The 25013-nt window shown below is 40.5% G+C and overlaps 1 protein-coding gene across 1 annotated transcript; it reads right to left on the reverse strand.

Moving 5' to 3' along the window:
- Positions 1-2368: 2368 nt before the first annotated feature.
- On the reverse strand, positions 2369-24976 carry kcna7.L (potassium channel, voltage gated shaker related subfamily A, member 7 L homeolog). The gene is made up of 2 exons (XM_018226380.2): positions 23755-24976; positions 2369-4184 (listed from the first exon to the last, which is right to left on the reverse strand). The coding sequence occupies exons 1-2, from the start codon at positions 24352-24354 to the stop codon at positions 3315-3317; spliced, it is 1470 nt and encodes a 489-aa protein (XP_018081869.1). The 5' UTR covers positions 24355-24976; the 3' UTR covers positions 2369-3314.
- Between the last annotated feature and the right edge of the window lie 37 nt (positions 24977-25013).

A 25013-nucleotide genomic window follows, 5' to 3' on the forward strand; every position in this document is an offset into this window, starting at 1 on the left:
ATGCCCGATGGCAGCACATTTCCGATGCAACATGGAAAAGCTTTTCTGATCACTTCCATTCTCCCTCGGTGTGCCATGAGCCTAATACTGCTTGTTAAGTGAATTTTAGCTTGCTACGGAAAATAAGTTACGGTGTTATTAAAGAGGTGGTTTATCTTTATGTTAACTTTTAGTATGTTATAAAATGGCTAATTCTAAGCAACCTTTCAGTTGGCCTTCATTTTTTTTTTTTTTATAGTTTTTGAATTTGCCTCCTTCTGACTCTGTCCAGCTTTTGAATGGGGGTCACTGACCCCATCTAAAACACAAATACTATGCAAAACTACAAAATTATTGTTATTGCTACTATTTATTGATCATCTTTCTAGTCGGGCCCCTTCTATTCATATTCCAGTCTCTTATTGAAATTAATGCAAGGTTGCTAATTTGCAACAAACTGCTGAAATTGCTAACTGGAGAGCTGCTAAATAAAAAGCTACATAACTCAAAAACCACAGATAATAAAAAATTAAAATTGCAGATTGTTTTAAGGTGGCCATACACAGGCCGATAAAAGCTGCCGACAGACCGAGTCGGCAGCTTATTGGCCCGTGTATGGGGGCCCCCGACGGGCTTCCCTGATCGAGATCTGGCCGAAAGTCGACCAGATCTCGATCGGATGGGACTAAAAATCCCGTTGGATCGCGGCCGCATCTGTTAGTTGATGCGGTCCCGCAATCCGACCGCCCATCTGCGTTCGCTAGGATCCGATCGTTGGGCCCTGGGACCCACAATCGGATCAGCCCGATATTGCCCACCTCAAGGTGGGCATATCGGAGGGAGATCCGCTCGTTTGGCAACATCGCCAAACGAGCGGATCTTTCCATGTATGGCCACCTTTAGAATATCACTCTCTACATCATACTAAAAGTTAATTTAAAGGTGAAAACCCCCTTTAAATACATTGTTGTTCATTCATACTACCACCTCTACCTTCAGATACAGGAATATTTCTTCTCCTAGCATCTGCCTGTTTGGCCACTTCCTTTCAGGCATCTTTGGCTTTTCCAGTAGTAGCCCCAAGACACTGGACTTCCTTGCACCTTTACATAACACCCTGAGGCTTAGGGCTTGATCACACTAACAATTCAGTTGTTGGCATCACAGCCTCTGCAACAAACACACACAAGTGAGTGAATAAAAGCTCCTTCTAAAGGCTTTTACTGGGACATCCGATTATATAAAGTAAGCAGATAGAGTTGCCACTTTGTCTGGACTAGTTTCCCCTGAATGTTAACAGGATATACTTGTACCTTTCTCATAGCTGTATTTTGATTGAGATCTTATATGCAGGGTTTGTTTTTGAGATTTTAAGTTCAGCCAATCAATATGTTCTACATTTAAATACCAGATGAGGCAGTGATCCCCAACCAGTAGCTCGTAAGCAACACATTTATCACCAACACCTTGGATGTGGCTCCCAGTGACCTCAAAGCAGGTGCTTATTATTTAATTCTAGGCTTGGAGGCAAGTTGTGGTTGCATAAAACCAGGTGTGCTGCCGAACAGGGTCTCCTGTAGGCTGTCAGTCCACAAAGGGGCTACCAATAGCCAATCACAGCTTGTATTTAGCCACAGGAACTTTTTGCATACTTATGTTGCTCTGCAACTTTTTTAACATTTGAATGAGACTGACAGGTAAAAAAAATGTTGGGGACCCCTAATGCAAGGTAACCAAATCACTTTAGAAATCAGGGGCACCTTGAATAAATGCTAGCTACCAGTGTAGACTGGTTGCATTAAAATGAAATCCACTCAGTGCAGCACTTCTACATGGATTGTCTAAATGCATTTGTGAGTTTTTACATGATCTGGTTACCTTATAAAAAAAGCAGTTTAATAACCAGAAGGGCACAAATTCAATAACACAAATTCAATAACCTATTAAGTGGGCAACATACACAAGTCACATAAATAGGACTTGTAGTAAAATGAGTTCTGCCTATCTTAATTTTAAAAAGATCTCTATTTTATGTCATTAAAAAGTACTTAATGATTCTTGTTTTGAGTTTACTCTAACCACATCCCCTTCCTACTCCCAAGAAACAGATCTATGTTTCAGATTTACTCATAATTTAAAAGTTTATTATACATGGGTTTAACTAAGATCTTTGGCTGATGAAACTACTCTGAAAAGCTAAGGAGATGGGATCAAGTGTAAAATGAAAGTGCTTTCAATTTCACTGCTCTACACTGCTTAGTAAGACAAATAACAAAACCTATACATACTTTTTAAATTTACAATAGGCAGAATGCATTTCTAATAAAAGCCCTATTTATTGAGCTTATGTGGTAGGTGTACGTTGCCCCTTTATGACCAGGCGAACAATCATAGATAGCAATTGCCCCTTCCCATGTATTGGTTTTTTTAGAGATCATATTTGTATTCGTACTGTAAACCCTGATATTGTTAACAAACTGAACGTATTTATTTCTCAAATTTTAACGTTCTCTGTTTTTTCCATCTGATTGAGAGCACAGCTTTCCAGTCTTAAAGTTCATAGAAAATTCTTCTAGTCACGATGGGATAACTTGCTGTAGAACCTTAATGCCAAACATGCGTGGTCTTAATTTTATCTTTTTATTTTTAATGTTCGGATTGGCAACTAATGTGCTTTTAAAAGGGCACCTTATTGCTCATTCTGCATTCCGGCCCTGAATTACCTTTGCAGACATGTATTCAGTCATTTGCTGTTATTTGAGTCTTCTCTCCTCTGGCTGTTCCCCACGGGCTTTTTTTTCTGCACATGTAATTCAATAGGACATGTCTGCAGTTTCATAGTTTCATGTCAGTTTGATGGCCAGCTGTCCCATTCGGGATCTTCATGGAGCATCCTTTACTGGTTGGTACAAAGCCTCCTATTGACCAATAAAAAAGTGCAAGATCTACTGGGCATTTATGGCTCAGACAATATCAGATCATGTAGTGTACTCACTTGAGGTTCAGTCCATCATAATTTATCCTTCTGCAGGTGCTTAAGTTTGCTTCACGTCTCACCAACATGGCTCTTTGGTGCCTATAATACTGCTTGTAAAACTACAAATTATCTTCAGCTGTGTGACAATTTTTTTTATAAATAAATCAACAATTTTTAAAGTTCCATTATGAAAATGTGCACAATCTCTGGATGAGATTGTCTCACTGAACAGTGTTCTTTGTTGGAAACCAAAGAGAAAAAGAAAACGTTCTTTGGCTGACTCTTCATTGTAAATTTTATAATTTAAGACAAGGGTTGAAGAGACGGCATTAAGTGAAGACATGTTAGAGTTCCAATGTCACACTTCCGTTATCAAATGTGAGGGCTGGCCAGGAACCAACTGTCTGTCATCAGGAGGACCTAGTCCATCTAGGAATTCTGCCTTGGAATTGGTGACTATACTTCTAAGTTTGCTTATCATAGGACTCTTGTCTTTTCCTTTTGTCTTTGGGGTTTGTGGAGGACCATTAGGGCATGACCCAACATGGTCGTACTGGCCAATATCTGAGCATTCAGTTTCTCGGTGGTAGAAATAACTAAAGTTGGATACAATAACTGGCACTGGCAAGGAGATGGTCAGCACACCGGCAATGGCACAAAGAGACCCAACCAGTTTCCCACCTACTGTTTCAGGTGACATATCACCATAACCTACTGTTGTCATGGTGACCACAGCCCACCAAAATGCTTCAGGGATACTTGTAAACTTTGTATCCGCATGATCAGCCTCAGCAAAGTAGACTGAGCTGGAGAAGAGTATAACCCCAATGAAAAGGAAAAATATCAGCAGCCCCAATTCCCTCATACTGGCTTTCAATGTCTGTCCCAAGATCTGCAAACCCTTAGAGTGACGTGAGAGTTTAAAGATACGGAAGACTCTGACCAAACGGATAACCCTGAGGATGGCCAAAGACATTGCAGGTTGCCCCACTCCTTTGTTGCGAGCAAGTTCAGTGCCCAGCGCAACAAAATATGGTATGATGGCCACAAAATCAATCATGTTCATTATGTCCTTGAAGAAAGCTGCCTTGCTAGGGCACGCAATAAACCTCACTGAAAGCTCAAAGGAAAACCAGCAGATACAGATGGTCTCCACAATAAAAAAAGGGTCCTCGAAGGGGTTTTTTTCTTTAAAATGGTGTGTGCTGTTAGCTCGATGAGGATGTACCTGCAAGAACAGAAAAAAAATCCTGATTATTTATAACAAAAAAGTCAATCATCACACATTTTGAAAATATAGTCACTATTGATCTAAATTAAATTACCAGACTTCTTCTTAAAAAAGGGAAACATTTTAAAAATGAGACCTGCATAATTTCAAGAATGTTAACACATCTACTTTATATAAGCATTAGAACTGCAAAGAAATACATTTGTTATTCGGTATATGTCTCATATATACATAGTAAATATGTAGAAACTATATACAGGTATGGGATCTGTTATCTGGAAACCAGTTATCTAGTAAGCTCTGGATTACAGTAAGGCCATCTCCCATAGACTCCATTTTATCCAAATAATCCAAATTTTTCAAAAGTATTTCTTTTTTCTCTGTAGTAATAAAACAGTATCTTGTACTTGATCCAAACTAAGATATAATTAATCCTTATTGGACGCAAAACCAGCCTATTGGGTTTATTTAATGTTTACACACTTAAAGGGATACTGTCATGGGAAAAAATTTTTTTTCCAAAATGAATCAGTTAATAGTGCTGCTCCAGCAGAATTCTGCACTGAAATCCATTTCTCAAAAGAGCAAACAGATTTTTTTATATTCAATTTTGAAATCTGACATGGGGCTAGACATTTTGTCAATTTCCCAGCTGCCCCAGGTCATGTGACTTGTGCCTTCACTTTAGGAGAGAAATGCTTTCTGGCAGGCTGCTGTTTTTCCTTCTCAATGTAACTGAATGTGTCTCAGTGAGACATGAGTTTTTACTATTGAGTGTTGTTCTTAGATCTACCAGGCAGCTGTTATCTTGTGTTAGGGAGCTGTTATCTCGTTACCTTCCCATTGTTCTTTTGTTTGGCTGCTGGGGGGGGAAAGGGAGGGGGTGCTATCACTCCAACTTGCAGTACAGCAGTAAAGAGTGATTGAAGTTTATCAGAGCACAAGTCACATGACTTGGGGCAGCTGGGAAATTGACAATATGTCTAGCCCCATGTCAGATTTCAAAATTGAATATAAAAAAATCTGTTTGCTCTTTTGAGAAATGAATTTCAGTGCCGAATTCTGCTGGAGCAGCACTATTAACTGATTCATTTTGAAAAAATTTTTTTCCCCATGACAGTATCCCTTTAAGGTATGAAGATCCAGATTACAGATTTTTTTTAACATTATTAAATTATTAACAATAGTATCATATAATCATAATATACAGTAGCCTACATTTAGATTTAGATGACTCGTACATTTATTTTGGAGTCAGACATTTGTATTTCTGATTTCTTATTATTGATCCCTACAAATAGACAGTATTATTTGCGTTTGTTGTCTATCAGACCCCAGCTTAGTTAAGCAGGATGTAAATAATTTTACCAATGGAATGTTCTTCCTATTACTTTTTATCCAATTGTACTTTCTTTATATCTTTCAATTTTTTTATGATTTCCCCCATTCCCACTTTATTTTTCTCCCTCTGACTTCAACTGTCTACCCTTTGGCTGCTTCCATTTTGTTTTATAATAGTCTATTGCCTTTGTACCTTTCTTTTTAGCTATAACTTAAAGGGATACTGTCATGGGGAAAAAAAAATCAAATTTTTTTTCAAAATGAATCAGTTAATAGTGCTGCTCCAGCAGAATTCTGCACTGAAATCCATTTCTCAAAAGAGCAAACAGATTTTTCTATATTCAATTTTGAAATCTGACATGGGGCTAGACATATTGTCAATTTCCCAGCTGTCCCAAGTCATGTGACTTGTGCTCAGATAAAATTCAATCACTCTTTACTGCTGTACTGCAAGTTGGAGTGATATCACCCCCCTACATTTTCCCACCCAGCAGCCAAACAAAAGAACAATGGGAAGGTAACCAGATAGCAGCTCCCTAACACAAGATAACAGCTGCCTGGTAGATCTAAGAACAGCACTCAATAGTAAAAACCCATGTCCCACTGAGACACATTCAGTTACATTGAGAAGGAAAAACAGCAGCCTGCCAGAAAGCATTTCTCTCCTAAAGTGCAGGCACAAGTCACATGACCAGGGGCAGCTGGGAAATTGACAATATGTCTAGCCCCATGTCAGATTTCAAAATTGAATATAAAAAAATCAAATTGCTCTTTTGAGAAATGGATTTCAGTGCAGAATTCTGCTGGAGCAGCACTATTAACTGATGCGTTTTGAAAAAAACATGTTTTCCGATGACAGGATCCCTTTAAGAAGAGCTCTTGTTTTATCATATATAAATTATATAGTAATAAAGTACAAGGGGGATGGGCGAGGCGAGATAAGAGTCTTATTCGTTTAATGCATTGGGTGGATGGGGAGATGTGTCCTGTGTTGTGATTGTTAGAGGGAGAAGATGTAAGATCTAGAAAGACTACTGGCATGCCAAAAGGTTTTAGCAGGGGCTGACACCATTATATTTAGTATTTTGATAAATCTGCTTTCTACTTCCATTATTGGTTTACAATATGCCGTTAAAGCCGTTAACATAAATACTTTTTTTGTATTTTATTGCTCTTCAGAATTGTTCTCAGTGCTCTTCAAATTTACAGAAGTTCTGATGCATGAACCACAATCATAGCAATGACCCTGCAACATTTATGGAACAGTGGAGAATTCTCATATTCTTTCCAACCCTGATATTTGTAATTTCTCCTCTCTACAGATGGTGGCTCCAACTTTTCTATCCAGCTCTGCCCTATGTTCATGGGTGTGGGAGCAACTGTTCCTGAAGTTGGTCCCTTATTCTTTTCGCACTCATCGGTGCAGTTGGAGAAGTAAAGTATAGCAAGGCTTTGCTTTTGTATGACAGAGAGTTTTTTCCAAATTTTTTCCTGCCTTTTTATCACAGAATTATTGAAGTGATCTTGGCGGTGGCCAAAAACATATTTACATCACCTATTTGGGACGATAGCTCCATGAGATTTGTGAAATAGGGTATAATTAGGATAGGCCAAAATCGTCTTTGTTACAAGTTTTACAAGATAATCTCAAATTACATGAATTCTGTCTCCACAGAGTGATACGCGCCAATGCTCTGGAGCCCAATAAACTCCTGAGATTAAGTGACACCAAGATGCTGGTACACTAGAGAGTGGTGTTAATCCAGACAAGAATAGAAATGCTATCTAGATAACTCATAAAGATGGAGGAATCGCTTTCACTTGGGCATATGATGTGAACATGGCCTGCTACACAGTTTAGATTCAGACAAAAATCAATATAGTGGTTCAGGTTCCTCCTTGTCTTTGATCTAGTAAACACATAGCCTGGCAATGATCCAAGAGTATATGCTATAGGATCAGCAATGTTCTTCAGAGTTTATCTCATTATTACTATAATAATAGTAGTATGGTGTTAGCAATATGATACTTCTTTGCTGTAGATTCTAAGCACATAACTAAAGGAGTTAAACCCATTCTTATTCATCCAATCAAAAGCCTCTCTGCTTTGGCATTGTTCTTTGGTGAAATATTCTTTAGCTGTAGTTGTCTCAGAAGGGAAGGACAGTCCAGCTGTCTATTATGTCTGAAATTCGAATACTAAGATAAACTTGGTAGAACATTGTTGATCCTATAGCAGTTGATAGAGTTAAAGGGCACCTGGAGTAGTGTGTAAAATTCCACTAGCCATGCCGATGCTTTCAGTTGACTGCATTCCAAATGGGCTTTCTTCTGCTCCAAAATGCCTGCTTATGCCCTCTTGTGTATCAACCCAGAGGCCACAATGAAGCACTATGCTACTCCTTTCTAAAACAATCTGTGTGGGATGGAAATAAAGATGGCTGTAGTGGCCCTAAGTTCAGACTGGGCTAAAACATTTTGGATACTTTACTGGAGCTAAATAATTTTCCACCACCACTGTGCAGGAACTCACAGCCAAAGAAACCAGACTTAGGACACTTTGCACATGTCATGAAAGGAGCACTATTTGGATTTAATCTGAATTATCCTGAAGTTAATTGATTACAGGTTTTTTCTAGCCAGAGATTTTTTGGCCAACAATATTTTAAGAGGAAAAAACTCAAATTTTTCAAGATCTATTATACCCCGAAGCTGCAAAGTCTGAATCTGAAAATCCACCATCTCAAACCTGTCAAGGTCATGTATAAGTCAATGGGAGATGTCCCTTTTGCAACTTGAAGATATCATGATCGGTTTCGTTTGATAATCTAAAAAATTCAGGGTTTTCAGACAATAACCCGAAAAGTTCAAGTGATTCGGGCAAGTTTTTTACCAATCAGACATTTTCGAGTTATTTTATTGATAAATAAGATAAAATCGTGGATGGGAGTTTGGTGGAGCTTGGTTTAATAAAAATATCAGATAAATTCAAGTTTTAGTATATAACCCCCTATATCTCTCAAGCTCTACTTACTTATGGTTTTATAATGTCCATAAACATTTCTGGCAAGTAGAATGCATTCCAAAGATCATGTGACTTCCCTTTCCTGCGGTGAAATATTTTTTGTGTTCATGTGACCATGTGATTTGCAGGTGATATTGTGCCACACTAGGCTGATGCTCAGGTTGTGCCCATGGAAAGATTAAGGGGCAGATTTATCAAGGGTCGAATTTCGAAGTGGAAAATACTTCGACATTCGAATTCGAAGTCAGATTTTATTCATCATACAATCGTAGTACGATCGTACGATCGTACACCGATCGTACTCTGATCGTACTTCGAAACGTACTTCGAAACGTACGATTCGAACGATTTTATCGTACGATCGTACGATTTTTCTTTAAACATAAAAAACTTCGAAAATTGCTCTGGAAGGTCCCCATTGGCTAACATAGCACTTCGGCAGGTTTAAGTTGGCGAAGTATTGAAGTCGAAGTTTTTTTAAAGAGATGCCTTACAGCATAACATAGCTGCTCTCTGCAATCATTTCAGTGACTGCTGGTTTAATGCCAGTGGCTAAGCTTTAGCCTATCGAGTATTCATAAAGATGGAAATTTCAGGAGAAAACTGGATTTTCTCCACTGTATTACCAGAATTGGAATAAAATCTTCAGTGTTCTGCATGTTCTAGGTGTGCTAGAAGTTCTTGAAACTATGGCTCATTCACTGATACATCATTGTTTTTCTTTATCGGTAACCTTGTTATTAGGTATGGGGGGCCCAACCGAAACGTTGGACTGCCAGGTGGGGCTTCAATATAAAAAGCCAGACAACCACTGTCATAGGACCTTGATCATCCCCACAAATCCAGATGGGTCTTTAATTCCCGTGTGCTTCATCTAAGGAGTTTTCTACCTCTTACTCATCTAGAGAACGTATACTCAAATTAGGCATCATTCAGAACATTTGTGAAGATTCTCATTCATCCAGGTCATGGTATATCTGTAGAAACAAGTCAAATCAACTGGACTGGCTCTGTTTTTCTTGAAGACGTTTCACTGGTCATCCGATTGGCTTTCTCAATTGAGAATGCCAGTAGGATGACCAGTGAAACGTCTTCAAGAAAAACACAGCCAGTTCAGCTGATTGGACTTGTTTCTACAGATATATCATTCAGAACCTCTGCAGGACCTTCAATTTTCCTGGGATGTTTTTCATGGATACTCTCATGATAATCTAAAAGTAATGGCTTGTTTGAATCAAGCACACATGCTAATTTGGTTGCTGGGGTGATGCACCACTGAGGCCAATTGGTTTTATATGCTGGTTTATATAATCCAGGAACTACACCACAGTTAGGGGCTAGTGACTTTTCACCAGCATTGCCACCCGCAGGGACATCGCCAATTCCCTAATAGGTGCAGGCGCCAATTCGTTAGCGAATGGGACCATCGATATCGTTCATTCAAACTCTATTGTCAGGCGAATTTTCACTCTGGACGAACGATCGTTACTCTGCAAATTCATTAAACCTCAGACCAGGCAAAGTGCTTAAAAGAAGATCTTCCTCAATCTTCTGTCATTTACATCATATCCTGTGTGCCGAAAATTCATTAAAGTTCCAAAAACGCTCGCGACTTTTTTGAAGCGGAATTGCCTGCAAAAGTCCTGACTTTTTTTTGGCTGACTTAAATTTTTTTTGGGTAACCGGTTTTCTCCAGACATTTCATAACATATGGAACATTCATTTTACAGTGGGCTCCTGTATAGGGCATTATATTAACTCTCTTGTCTTTATTATGTATAAGAAAAAGTGGTAATTTCAAGCATTTGCACCAACATTTATAATAAAGACGTCCATACAACTTTAAATTACCCGCCGTATGCAAAGATCACTAGCAAATTTTCGCTAGGCACAAATGAACGCTAGAGCATCTTCGCTATGAAATGCTCGCACAGCCAAAGTAACGATAGCAAAAAGTCACCAGCGTTTGAGGCCCAGGACAAAACTTTGCATTTTAGTGAATTAGTGCATTCGTAGTGCGAGGGGTTTTTACTGAGCTAGAAGAAGCCAAGAAAAAATGCTATGACACAAAAGTTTGAAAACGTCTTTCTTAAAGGGTTTTTTTTTAAAAAAAAAAAATAAATAAATTCTGTATTCACTTATCTATATAGAGCAAGGTGCTCAAACTTCAACAGACCGTCACTATAATTGCTGACTACCAAATATCTCCAGCTAATAAAATCCCAGTTATTTTAGTAATACAGCCTCCATCAAGCATCCGCATCCCTTTGAATAGTTAAGCCTCTATGCAAAGTGCCCTCATTACGCTCACAAAGGGTAACGCTCTGAACATACTGACTGTGCTTGGTAGAGTTTTATGATATCCGATGAGTGATTTAAAAGGGTGGCTGATTGAGAATGGCTGGAATTTCTGCTCAGCCATTTCTGACATCGAGACTATGTTGGGTTTTAGATTTTATAGGTGCTTTTTAGTCATCTGGCTGGGCTCCCGTCCACTGCTTTGGGTGACAGCTTCAGAGCCCCTGTTTTTATTGTTCTACACGTGATTCCACAGCTAGAGATCAGGGTGCCAAAATGGTTTATTGGGCAAATTAGTCTGGTGCCCTTCATGTGTTGCTCAGCTACCACTCCCAGTTAGGGTTACCACCTTCCCAGACGACTGAGACCGGGCAGGGGGATGGGCCGTGACATCAAGGGGGTGGAAATGACGTAGATGGACGTGGTTGTGACGCCAGGGGCGGTGTCAATCAAGGGAATCCTGCCCAGTTTTTCTTTTTTGGAAAACGGGGCAGGAAGTTTTGACCCGGGCAGCCCTTCAAAACCGGGTCAAAACCGGACAGGTGGCAACCCTACTCCCAATACATGTATGCACGGGAAAAAGTTTTAAAGCAACACATGAATCTATAATAAGTGCATTCCAGCAATATTCTAGCTTTGCTGTCCTCTCAGCAGGTTCCTTAAGCCTAGCCCTCTGCTCTTCTGCTGATCTGTCTGACTACTTTGCTGAGCTGGCTGACTACTGTTACTTTGTATCAACTGCCATCTGTCTTTAGTCTGCATCCTCCAAACCCCACAATTCCCTGCACATGTGATTTCAATAAGGAACAGAACATCACAGTGCAATGCATTGTGGGTTATGTAGTTCCTGCATGTTGTCTGTAAGCTGTGGAGAAGTTGTTACAATTTGTATCATCAGTGTTTAGTCCCTCCTTCCCTGCCAGGATTTCAAATGATGCAGAAAGAGAAGAACTGTTAAACAGCTGAATTTCATCCTAGAAAATGGAATTTATTCATACTTTTTGAAGAAACCGATAATGGTGATGGGTATTTTAGGGGTTTCTGTGTTATGTGGGCCTGGAAGCCGGAGTTCCCCATTAATGAGGAAAGAGCACCATATTCCTTAAACAGTAAATACTAATTACAATTATTAAAAGACCTCTAACTGCATACCCCCCAACATTTTGGAAATAGAAAGAGGGATAAAAATATTTGCCGCGTGTAGCGTGGCGAGAATTGTTTGACCACGCCTGTTTTTGTGGCCACACCCCCTAATTACCATGTCCATTTTACAAAATTTGGCAGGTTATGAAAGTTTGAACATATTTCTGTGGTTTTTATGTGTTATTACAGTTTTGCTAATGAAGGTGACTTGCCCTTTAAGCCTGAAGTCACAGTTTCCCAAAGAGACCTGCTTATCTTAAATTGTTACAATTACTGCTTTGCTTATCTTAAATTGTTACAAAAGTGTCTAAGTGCGCCTGCCATGTATTCTGGGCTCTCTGCCAAAAGCAAATTAAGTCAGAAACACTGTATCTTTTTCTGGCTGTTCAAGAGAAACTCGGAACATTTTAGTAACAACCCAGGACTGTTGAGCTGTCAAAATCGGGACTATCCTGCTAAAAAATCGGACATTTGGGAGGTATGTAGCTGAACTGAAATGACATACAATATCTCTGAGGTACCTGAAGACTAGTTGCATCAATCTTTTTTCGCTTGCACCCAGGCTACAGGCAATGACAGACTTTAGGGTAGACAGTAGTTACAGAGCTCTGGCAACCAGCACAAAGCCGCCACATTTTTACACATGAACTACAGCAGTATTTACTCTTTTTTCCAAAAAATGTATGAAAAAAAATGGCATGTCAAGCGTGAACTTTACATGTATAGGCATTATCAGAATTTATCATGTACAAGTTCATATTTGTTTGTGTTTTTGGCATATTTGCAACAATTCTATTGATTTTCTTTTACCATTAAAGACCTTGGGAAATTTAAAAAAAACAGTATTTGAAAAAACAGCAATTTGCCGTTTTAAAACATTTAATAGATGCAAAAACAGTCAGGAAAAAAAAGCACTTTCACTCAAAATTGAACAGGGTGAAAAAACTCAAGTGTTAATAAATCTTCCACTGTGATGCAAAAATTAAAGGTAGCGGTGGCTTTGCACAACTGGCCCACTTAGAAGTTACAGTTACACAAGAAAAGTACCTAAATATATTTACATAAAGCTAAACATTCAGAAATGCTGGATTTTTTCTACAGACGGGTTTGGCATCTACTATTTGAAATGCTCGGGACTTGCTTGGACCTCAGATAAGGGTTCTTTCTGTAATTTAAATTGAATTATTCAAGGTTTTATTGAACAAAATATGGCTTTGTTTAGGGCAGAAACACGCCCAGATTTTAGGGAGATTAGTCGCCTCTTCTTTGGGGCAACTAATCTCCCCAAACTGCCTCCCCCTGGCCAGAATGTAAATCGCCGGTGGGATGGCAATTGATGTGCTGAGTTTTCCAAGGTCGCCCGAAGTTGCCTCACGAGGAAACTTCGGTAACTTCAGAAAACGAATCGCTCCGAGTGCCATCCTGCCAGCAATTTTAGCCGTCGGGAGGCAGTTCAGGGAGATCAGTCGCCCCGAAGAAGCCGCTGGGCGACTAAATCTCCCCAAATCTGAGCGTGTGTCTTTGCCCTTAGACAACAGATATCTTAATGCAGCAGCACTGATAGCAAACAAAAATGTGGGGGTTTTTTTTCTCTAAAACTCTAATGGGCAGATATATCAAAAGGTCAAATTTCGAATTTATGTGAATTTTTTTTAACTGTAATAAATTTGAATACACTCAAAACTCGAATGGGAGGTTATTTAAGAAAAAAATTGAACGTCTAATTTTCGATCGAATAGTCCCAACCTGAAAATTCGAATCGAATTCGAATCGAGTTTTCCCTCCGAAAAAAACTCAAATGACAGGAAGGCAATTAACATATTTAAATTGTTCAACGGACCTCTGCCATTGACCTGTAAATGAACTCGGCAAGTTTTAGGTGTTGAATATTCAAATTAGAACTGTTTCCTTGGTTGAGAAGTGATAAATGCACCATGTCAAGCATTCGGTTCAGAATTTGGCCAGGATTCTGCCTTTTTCATCAGGATTCGACTGAATCCTTCTGTCCGGCCGAACTGAATCCAAATCCTATTTTGCATATTCAAATTAGGGGCATGGAGGGAAATCGCGTGACTTTTTATCACCAGGGCTGGATTTACATAGTGGTCGCCCCTAGGCCCACGTCCGTTCGTCGCTCCTGTCCCCTCCCCTTTATTTGTGCAAATTTTCATAATCTGGACTGGAGCAATTGGGATTGTCGCACGTGAAATTTAGAAAATGATTTAAAGAATGAGTGTTTTTGAACCAATGTGGGTGTGGTTGGGCAGCATGCCGCCCCCCTAAAATCCTGCCGTCCTAGGCCCGGGCCTAGGTGGCCTTTCCACAAATATGGGCCTGTTTGTCACAAAACAAGGAAGTAAAAAATGCTTTCCCCTTCCCACCCCTAATTTGCATATGCAAATTCGGATTCTGAAATCTTTCGTGAAGGATTAGGGGCTTCGGCCGAATCCAAAATAGTGGATTCGGTGCATCAGTAGTATTCAGTCAAATATTTTCTTGCATCCCTTCTTAAAAGATGTGATGTGAGACCCAATGACTTCCATTTCTCCCAAATATCCTGGGAGATTATAGGTAGGAGAGAGGAGAGCACTTCAATGCAGATTTACTACTGTGAAAAGTGTTTTATTTAAAGACTGCTAGACACGACATGTTTCGGGCTGTGATGCCCTTTCTCAAGTGTAACCACAGTCGCAGGTGTCCATAGTTTAGATTAATGTGACATTGTCCATATTTGTATCCAAAGCCTTATGTTGGATACATATATGGACAATGTGACATTAATCTTAACTATAGACACCTGCGACTTCCAAGTGAATGAATGTGAATGAATGTGAATGAATGGACACTTGTTCACTATGGGGGGATGCTACTTTGTGGTATCTGTTGTGGTTACACTTGAGAAAGGGCATTATGTCGTGTCAAGAAGTCTTTAAATAAAACACTTTTCACAGCAGTAAATCTGCATTGAAGTGCTCTCCTCTCTCCTACCTATAATTCTAACTTTGGATGTGAGGTACATCTTTTATGGGAGGATTGAAGCATCTATCATAAGCAACTTTTGGCATTGAGCTTGGTTCATCTACCCTATATCCTGGGAGATATCTGAATTGCAAACCCAAATGGGCTCGCCAGGGAGTGGGGCAGGGTTTGGGGGGTACTTTCAGCAAGGTACAGTCACATCAAATGCCTTTGTTTCAGGCATATGTTACCTAATATGTATGCAGAGAATCAGAAATATGTAGAGGGTTTGTAAACATAATAATAATAATAATATCAAAGGCTATTGTGATACTAAGCTCTATAGTTAGTATAGGTATGGGTATATAGAATTTATGTGAAAGTAGGGAGGGGTGTGTGTATGGATGCTGGGTTTTCATTTGGAGGGGTTGAACTTGATGGACTTTGTCTTTTTTCAACCCAATTTAACTATGTAACTATGTAACTATGTAACTATAAGGTATACCTTATAGTACACAGAAATTCTAAAAATATACCATGGAAAAGGGCCCACTCAGGAGAACTAAAGACAGGGCAGGATAAGGAGGGAGAAAGGACACAAAAAAGGGTTTAAACCCAAAATGAAAAAAATAATAATATAAATGTTCAACGCCTAGCCCCCCCCCATGTGTTGGGCTACAGCCCCATGACTCCCTGGTTGCCTCTGTAGCTCAGACAGTTATGGATTTCCCCAAAATAAAGAAACAAAGGTTAATAGCAAATAAATGATATGAAGTCTTGATAACACCATTATACATCATACCCGTACTGGCAATCTGTGCATTCTGGGATATGCCAAAGGGGCTGCTGTTGCATATATTGTAGTTGCATATAGACAGTCACTATTTGTTAGGTTGGTGGGGGACTGTTTGGGCCTTTGTGTGGCCTGTTTGGGCATCTGTGTATCAGAAATGCCAGGACCTTTTTTGAATCACAGTCCAGAGCTGATGTACACACTATGGGTTCATAGTTAATCCTATGAACCCAAAATAAGACAGGTTTTCTAGTGATGGGCGAATTTATTCGCCAGGTGCGAATTTGTGGTGAATTTGCACGATTCGCGAAACTGCCGCAAAAATTCACTGGCGAAAATTCGTCGGCGTCAAAAAAAACAGAAGCCAGCATCAAAAAAATGGACGCCGCCGGCAAAAATTTGACGCCGGTGCATTTTCGCGAATTTTTCGCCGTTTTGCGAATTACGCCTGAAATTCACTAATTTTTTGGGACAGACCTACTGACAGACTGAGAGAACAAATTCGATGAACAGACAGCACCACACTTGAGATATATTCTTAAAAGGCCTTCATTCCAAAAGGGCTTATTTCAGGACAGACAAACAGCAGCCAGACTCAGAACAGACACCTTTGTAAGAAAATGTTCCACTGCAGAAATTTTTTTTCCATGACACATAGGGCTAAGTAAATGAAATTATCCATGATCAATGCCCCACACATCAAAGAAAAGTCTAATTATACCACAGGGTTTGCTTCCTCTATAGTTATGCCACTGGTCATTATCCATAAACTGGTCCCCATGTTGTTAAAGGAGAACAAAAGCCTAAAAATGAATGTTGCTTAAAATGTCATATTTTATATACTGAACTGATTGGACCAGCCTAAAGTTTCAGCTTGTCAATAGCAGCAATGATCCAGGACTTCAAACTTGTCACAGGGGGTCACCATCTTGAAAAGTGTCTGTGACACTCACATGCTCAGTGGGCTCTGAGCAGCTGTTGAGAAGCTAAGCTTAGGGGTTGTCACTAATTATCCAGCAGAAAATGAGCTTCCCCTGTAATATAAGCTGATGCTACAGGGCTGATTATTAAATTCTGATGCTAATTGCACTGGTTTCTGTGCTGCCATGTAGTAATTATCTGTATTAATTACTAATCAGCCTTATATTGTGACATTTCTATTCTATGTGTACTGTATATTGTGAGTGGGTCCCTAAGCTCAGTAAGTGACAGCAGCACAGAGCATGTGCAGTGAATCAGCAGAAAAGAAGATGGGGAGCTACTGGGGCATCTTTGGAGACACAGATCTTTACTGCTAAAAGGCTGTGGTTGCTTTGGGCTGGTACAGAAGCACAAAACACAATGTACAACATTTCTAACCTACTTCTTTAGTTAAGCTTTAGTGAGTCATCATAATTCCCTTTAACATATATTATTTCCTCCTGCAAGTACATATTTAATTTGTAATTAAAACTGTTATTAAAAGGACTCATGCAGACCGGATATTGCATAGTCTACTTTCCGTATTACAGACACAAAGACTAGTATTAATGAAGGGAACTGAGGAACCCAGATGAACCTGCTCAGACAAACATAAGTTGTGGGAATCAAACCTTGGGCCTCAGAGCTGTAATTTTGGGCCAACAATCTCCTATATGTTATATAAACTGGGGGTCATTTACTACAGCCTCAGATTGGAAATGTGGTGCTAGGTGCAGAGAACATTGTCAGAGGGTACAAGGCAGCCCAGTCTTTACTGCGTGCCATATGGCATCTGTCAGTAATGACCATGTTTTTTTGTGGCCTGTGCCCACCAGCACTCCCTACCTCAAGTATCGGAAAGATGCCCAAGTTAGGGAACAGGTAAGAGGCAAGAGGAGAGACAACTCCATGTGCTGCAAAATGCAGGCAGCACTGTATTTTTTGAGGGTACACATGCCTCTTCTCTCCAAAAAGAGGTGTGCAGGGTGCAGAATCTGAAAAACAAGATGTTGCCCCTTTTTGTACTTTGTTGTACCCCATGTTGCACTTAATAAGTGACCCCTACTGTTTCCAGGGCTTTTAAAATGTGGAAAAAGGTCTTACAAATAAAAAGACTGGACGGCTGTAGCACAGAAGGTGAATAGTAAATAAGTGCAACCCGTTCACTACTGATACATGTATGGGACCTGGGGTTTTCCAGATAATGGATCTTTCTTTAATTTTGATCTTCATGCCTTAAGTCTACTAGGAAATCATTTATACATTAAGGGGGTTATTTATTAAATCTCAGATTTTTCTGATTGGGCTTTTGTGGGGCAAAAGCAAATTTTTCAAGAAAAAAACCCTCAAACTTTTCCAGATTTATTATACCCCGATGTTGCAAAAAACCTGATTCCGAAAATTCCCAATATCAGACCTGTTGGGGTCCTGTATAAGTCAATGGGAGAGGCACCTATACCAAATTGAAGTTATTGTGGTCTTTGGTGGGTTTAGCCCAAAAATTTCTGAAAATTTTCTGAAAAAACTCAAGCTTTTTGGGAGAAAAGCCAGAAAAAATCATATGATTTTGAGTTTTAGCTCAATTTTTTAGTTTTTTACTGATCCGATTAAGTCGAGTTAATTTTGTGATAAATAAGGCAAAATCAGGTATGGATCATACGCTTTGCGCGTTTTGTGGTGTCTCGCCACTTCTTCAGAAGCGATAACTTCAGAAGGTGATCGCTTCAGAAGTGGCGAAACGCCACAAAACGCTTACAGCGTATGATCCATGAATATGAATGCTGACATGCTGAAATAACCTTTTAAAATTGACTATTAAAGTTTATACATTTTATGAACACTACTCCTGGTGCTCCGTAAATTGCTCTTTGATCTATGGAGGGACGAAAGTTACGTGCAGCATGGAGGTGAGTGTTGGAGAGGTGATATGCTCCCCGTATTCGGACTTACAAAATTAGGCATGGGAGTTTGGTCAAGATTTTTTTACTGGGACAGTTAGATAAATTCAGATTTTAGTAAATAACCCCCTTAATAAACCCAATAGGCTGGTTTTACTTCCAGTAAGGATTAATTATATCTTAGTTTGGATCACGTACAAGATACTGTTTTATTATTACAGAGAAAAGGGAATTAATTTGGATAAAATGGATTCTATGGGAGATGGCCTTCCTCTTCCTGTAATCTGGAACAGGTTTCCAGATAACGGATCCCAGACCTGTATAATTTCATTGACCTCCACTTGCAAGAGATGCCCCATGTTAGTGTGGAAAAAATTGAGCAAATTTAGTAAAAAGCCAGCAGTTGCCCTTTCCCTTTTTTTAAATGGATGCATGGTGATAAAGCTCACCAAAAATATACATGGGCATGGTCATACAGCATTTAATGTACCTCTGTGCTAACATTAATGCTCCTTTATACCTTTCTGTGGTTTTCCTCCAGGTCTGCCTGACTGAGCAGGAATAAACAGATTAGTCTTGAGCATGAGAAGTTGAAGTCCATGTGTGTCTGCTAACTGTAACCTTATACACACTGCTTTATATTTCCCATTCCATGTGCACACTTTCTATATGACATTATACAGATTTTTGTCAACAGTTGCATGTAATAAAGACACTAGTAACATTAGTAATATCTGAGAGACTGTAATTAGAGATAAAACATATTTAAGGGTAGAGGTAAAATACTGCTATTGGCAAATTGGTTAGATTTGCCACGAGGTTACACTTTTATTATTAAATAGTTACACCCATGTCAACAAAGGAGAAAGCAGTTGATCAGGTTATGGGATATTATATTTTTGAATATAATGGTTAAGTTCTAATTTTTTGGATTTGGCTGAATACCGGAGTCACTGCTGAACAGAGTTTCTAGGGGCTAAATTGCACTTATGCAGAGCAATCCATCAGCAAATAGTTTTGCTAAGTCTACTACCAGTTAGAAAGTGAAAGCAAAGTTCAGATTGTTTGCCATGAGCAATTGCACTGGAGCAATTTAGCAGTAAAGGTGGCCATAAACAACTGCAAGGGAAATTTCTACCTGTGGTGTGTCAGGGCCGGCACCCAATACCAGAACAGGTGCCAAGTACCCTGGTCTCGGCTCGGCTTCACCAGTAGTGTGACCACCGTTGGGCTTCGGGAGGAGCCCTCAGCTTACCTGGGTACCACCTGGCCTTAACGAGGGGTACAAGGCAAGATGTTCTGGCTGGCAAAGGGGCACGGCAGGTAGCAGAGTCTTTTGGGCCGAGGGTCACGGTACAAAACAGGAAACAGAATCGTAGTACAGGCCGGGTCGGGGCAGGCAGAAGTCAATCGTAATCAGGCAGGCCAAGGTCAAAACCGGGTAATCAATAAGACAGGAGGGTTCAGCAGAAGGATAGTCGATATTCAGGCAAGGGTCAGATATAGAAGTCAGGATAATCGTAAAGCCAGGCAGGGGTCAAAACCAGAATCAGAAATCAGAATCGCTAACAAAGCACCAGGAACAAGATTCTATCACGGGCAAGGTCTCGCAGCCCTAATGAGCTTTTTATACAATTCAAATTTGGCGCCATTGCGCGCTGGCGTCATCACGCCAGCGAGCCTGCGCCTTTAAATGACGTGGAGGCGCGCGCATCCTTAGGCATCCAAGATGGCGCCGGACACGGAGCGGCGCGGCGGGCGTCCCCGCCGCACCACTGGACCACCAGGGTAAGTGATTTTCACTACATGGTGAACATATAAAACGTCACATACATACAGCTCAAATATATTTAACTAGTATGCGTATATTTAACTAGTCTTATATTTCCCTGTGTGTCTGTACCAACAGTGGCCAAAGCCAAAACACTAAAAACTGATCAGGCTTATTTTATTTATTGCACCCTGTGTCATGGAATATGGCATACGTTTGTAGCATTATATACTTTGCATTAGTTCAGTGGGTCACAAGTTGATGTACATGCCATATTTCATAAATATAAATTTTTATAGACTCCCATGGATGGATCTCCTTATCAAAGAGGCCATTTGTTTCCAAGTCTAGGTTTATTGTACTGGCAGTGCTCCAGAGAGGCATGCACAATTCTTCTAGGGGGGCCTAGAGTGGAGAATCAGGGTCCAGCCTGAAATCCAAATCAGTGTCAGACTGGCCCGGCGGGACACCAGGAAAATACCCGGTGGGCCCTGACCCTAGCGGGCCCCCGCAGGGCCAGACCCCCTCTCCCAAGCAGTTTTTAAAGAACCTAGTTAGGGAACTAGTTATCTTTGCGCATGCGCGATGCGCCGCCTGGCCAAGTATGCCGAGTGGCGCTTCGCCTCAAAGTAGGTAGCAGGGGGGCCAGACGAGGGCCCTGGACAGCAGTCCCTGCCGGCCCCGGGCCCCCCAGTCCGACCCTGATCCAAATATGGTGAGCTATTGCTGTATTGGATACTCTTGTAAATCTAGCAGGAGCATTATTATTATCCTTTATTTACATAGTGCCTGTGAGTTCTGTGGCTTTATAGAAATTATTTATCACTCACAGTCCCTGCCCCAATGAAGGTTACAGTCAGGGCCAGAACTAGGGGTAGGCAGAGTAGGCATGTGCCTAGGGCGCAAAGCTTGAGGGGTGCCAGGCACATACCTTTCACTGCTACCTACCCCTAGTCCAGTGAGTGCCGCTCTTCTCCAGTCCATGCGTCTGTTTGTGCGCATGCGTGCATACATGAGGGGAGGGGGAGAGCGTACCTGGAGAGGTCGACCGGTTAGTGCGCATGTGCGTGCTTCCTATGTGTGCAGCGGAGGGGGCTGGTTGGGTCACGGCTGGTTGGGTTGCCTGGGGCACCCAGCCAGCATGGCCCGGCACTGGTTACAGTCTAAGGTTCCTATCACATTCGCATACACTAGGGTCAATTTCACCAGTAGTCAATTAACGTGAGCAGAAAATCCACTCAGATACAGGAAGACCACACACATTTTCTTACATGGCCAATCCACCTTAGGTAAAGACATGAGGGGCCATTAACCAACATGTTTATAACTGCGGGTGCTCCAAAATGTACACAATGGAGAGTCCATATTAAAGCAATTCAGTGTGGTACTTGCATCCAAATATGATCCTGTGCTTCTATATTGCAAATTGTGTCATCTGATGAATGGTGCTCAAATGCGCCTACTGACGCTGAAGAACCCTTGAGCTATCGCTACCTGGATGTGGTGGCATCTCTATGATTCCCAAATTGCATCAATAGGCACACCAGGCTTGCACCCAGCAAATCAGATGCAAACGTTCTTTTGAATTCAGTCTCCAGAAGTGACTCAACCTTTACTCTGCAAATGCAAGGTGCAACTTGTGCAGCACAACTGCAGCAGCTGCAACTCTAATTGGCCACAATAATTATGTAAAATAACATTGCATTGTGGGTATAAAACATGGCGTACTGACCCCTATGATATGGGCAGTCCTTCCTCAAGATGAAGAAACGCTCTCTGACATCACATTCCTATATAAGCAGCCATGTGTAATTCAGTTATCAATCTAATGCAGCATGCACAATATTTTGGGAAAGGCACATTTAGGATTTAATGGAGAGTTTACTCTGATCCAAGTGTGCCTTCCAGGTTATACTAAGGCCTTTCATAAGAAACTGTTTTATATAATAGTGCTCTTAGCGCAGGGGACATGGGGCATCTACCCTGGGCCCCCAGTACAAACTGCATATTGTTTATTTCTGTTTATTTCTACTGATGCAGGAAAGATCAGATACTGTATGAGTCTATCTTAATAACAAGCTGAGTATAGATACTATGCCCTGACCTTGTCCCAAACTGAGACCATTTGAATCTCTCTTACTCTACCCTGTAGCCTCTGTGTAAAGTAAAGTATACAAATACACATTATTCAGTAATGCAAAACCCTCCTTCAATTTAGCACACATAGATGTACATTATGGGTAAGGAACCACAGATGTCTATCACAGAGCTGCGGTATTTGATTCCAAGCTGTGATATTTGTAATAAAAAATCGAATTTAAAATTTTTTGACTATACTTAGTCAGGTGTGCAATCCGTTATCCGGAAAATAGATTTCTGCAAAATTTGGGGTACAAGTATGGGGTCTGTTATCCAGAAACTCTTTATCCAGAAAGCTCAGAATAACAGGAAGGCCATCTCCCATAGACTCCATTTTATCCGAATAATTCAATTTTTAAAAAATTATTTCCTTTATCTCTATTATAATCAAACAGTACCTTTTACTTTATCCAAACTAAGATACAATTGATCCAATCCTATTGGGTTTATTTAATGTTTAAATACTTTTTTGGTAGGCTTAAGGTACAAAGATCCATAATCTGGAAAACCCCAGTTCCCTAGCATTCAGATTAACAGATCCCTGTAACTGTATACTGCTTTGGTTTGTTCATCACTCGCATTGTTCCCAGCCCCAGTGGAGCTAATAATCTAAGAGCCAATTAACCTGTATGTTATTGCAGTGAGGGTGGAAACATTTTTTAATTTAATACATGTACTATATGCAGCATGCTCTTCAGGTTGACATTTGTCAGCCCAGAGGGAGACTTCAGTATAAAACTGAATGATGTCATAGGGTATGACATACAAAAATACTTCGCATCAAAGACTTTGCCACATATTTGCCTTCATAGCAGGTTCAGCAGGCAGCTTTTTAAATCCATAGCAAATATATTTTTATGAGATGGATAATGAACCAGGGCAATTCCACCATAAAAATAGAAAGTGCTAAGTGGAAAACAGGAGGCGCTTTGTAATACTAATCATAGTCAGCTGCTGCAAAATAACCCCAGAAGAGTTGTCAATCGTCATTCTCCATTGTGATTTCTCTGTTGACCATTGTGAGAATTCTCAGTTATAGCCCAGCCTTTACAGTTGACTTTGTCACTTACTAGGTGAGACCCATATGACAATGCTGTATCATTTAAACCTAAGCAGGGAGTTGACCAGGTTTAACCCAATTATGTGAATCTTAGCTGGTTGGGAATGCTGGTAGTTGTACCTCCTCAAACCCTGGAGTGCCATAGCTGTACTATAGGAAAACAATATAAAATATATCTTACCGGTAAAGAAATATCCCTGTCATCTCTGAATTCTGGTAGTGTTTCCAAGCAGAAGATGACAATGGAGATGAGGATGACCATAACAGAGATAATGGCAATGATTCTTGCTGCAGATGAGCTGTCTGGATGTTCAAATAGAAGCCAGACCTGCTTCATGAACTCACATTCTGGAAGGAGTCTCTCCTCCTCTTTCGAAAATCCCTCATCTTCCCGGAATTTTCTGATTACATCCTCCCCCAGCTGATAAAATAATAGCTCCTCCATAAAGACATCTAAAGGGATGTTGGGCGGCCGGCGAAGTCGACCCCCTGACTGATAAAAGTAAAGTATTGAGTCAAAGCATGGTCGGTTTCGGTCAAAGAAGTACTCATTCCTCAAGGGATCAAAGAAGCGTATTCTTCTCCTTGGGTCTCCCAACAAAGTATTGGGAAAACGACTGAGGGTCCTGACTTGGGTCTCAAACCGCAGTCCAGACACATTGATCACCACCCGCTCGCAGCAATCCTTTTGCCGGCAGATTTCATACTTCTTCTGGTCTGGAATCAGGGCAAGATTTGAGTTCCCAGTCACTTCATCCCCGTTCTCCATGACTGAGGGCATATTGGTATTCTCAGTGTTGTGCTGAATGGTTTAAACTATCCATAGCTCCAGTGGCTAACTGGATTTGATGAATTTCTTTCATGAGCTTGGCTTCAGCTTACATGGGAATAATACATTTATGTATCATGGTCAACTGGTGCTTTCTTCAGTCCCCCTTTACGTTGACTTTGCCTTTCCTTTCCTTTGAATCCAATCTATTACCTTCTTTCCTGCAATGAACATATAATGCTTTCACTCACTTTCCTTTCTCAGATCACAACCTTTCTTGCCTTCTTTCTCATAGTGGCTGCCAGTACTGCGCTGTGTGCTGTAAACAGATCCACAGAGATGAAGATATCAGGTTCTCCTAACTGCATAAGCTAACAGTAGTTCCATGCAAAAATAAAAATACACATCTGTGGCTCCTCCCTCCCACACTCCTTCTTAATGTTCGGGACCCTATTGAACACCGCAGGTCACTCCTGCCCCAAGTCCAACAGTGTGCAGCCGCTAAAAATAATACCCTGCTAAGTGAACTCTTTAGGGGAGTGTGCTGTGCTGCGGATTCCAGACAGACTTTTGCAGTATTGCCTGACTTCTCACATGGGAAAAAGCAGGATGCTATTTCCCAAGCCAAGTTGTGAAATCCATTAAAAAGATTTGGAAAGGGGGCAGAAGTC

The sequence above is a fragment of the Xenopus laevis genome, chromosome 7L, assembly GCF_017654675.1.
Source record: "Xenopus laevis strain J_2021 chromosome 7L, Xenopus_laevis_v10.1, whole genome shotgun sequence".
NCBI classification, from domain to species: Eukaryota; Metazoa; Chordata; class Amphibia; order Anura; family Pipidae; genus Xenopus; species Xenopus laevis.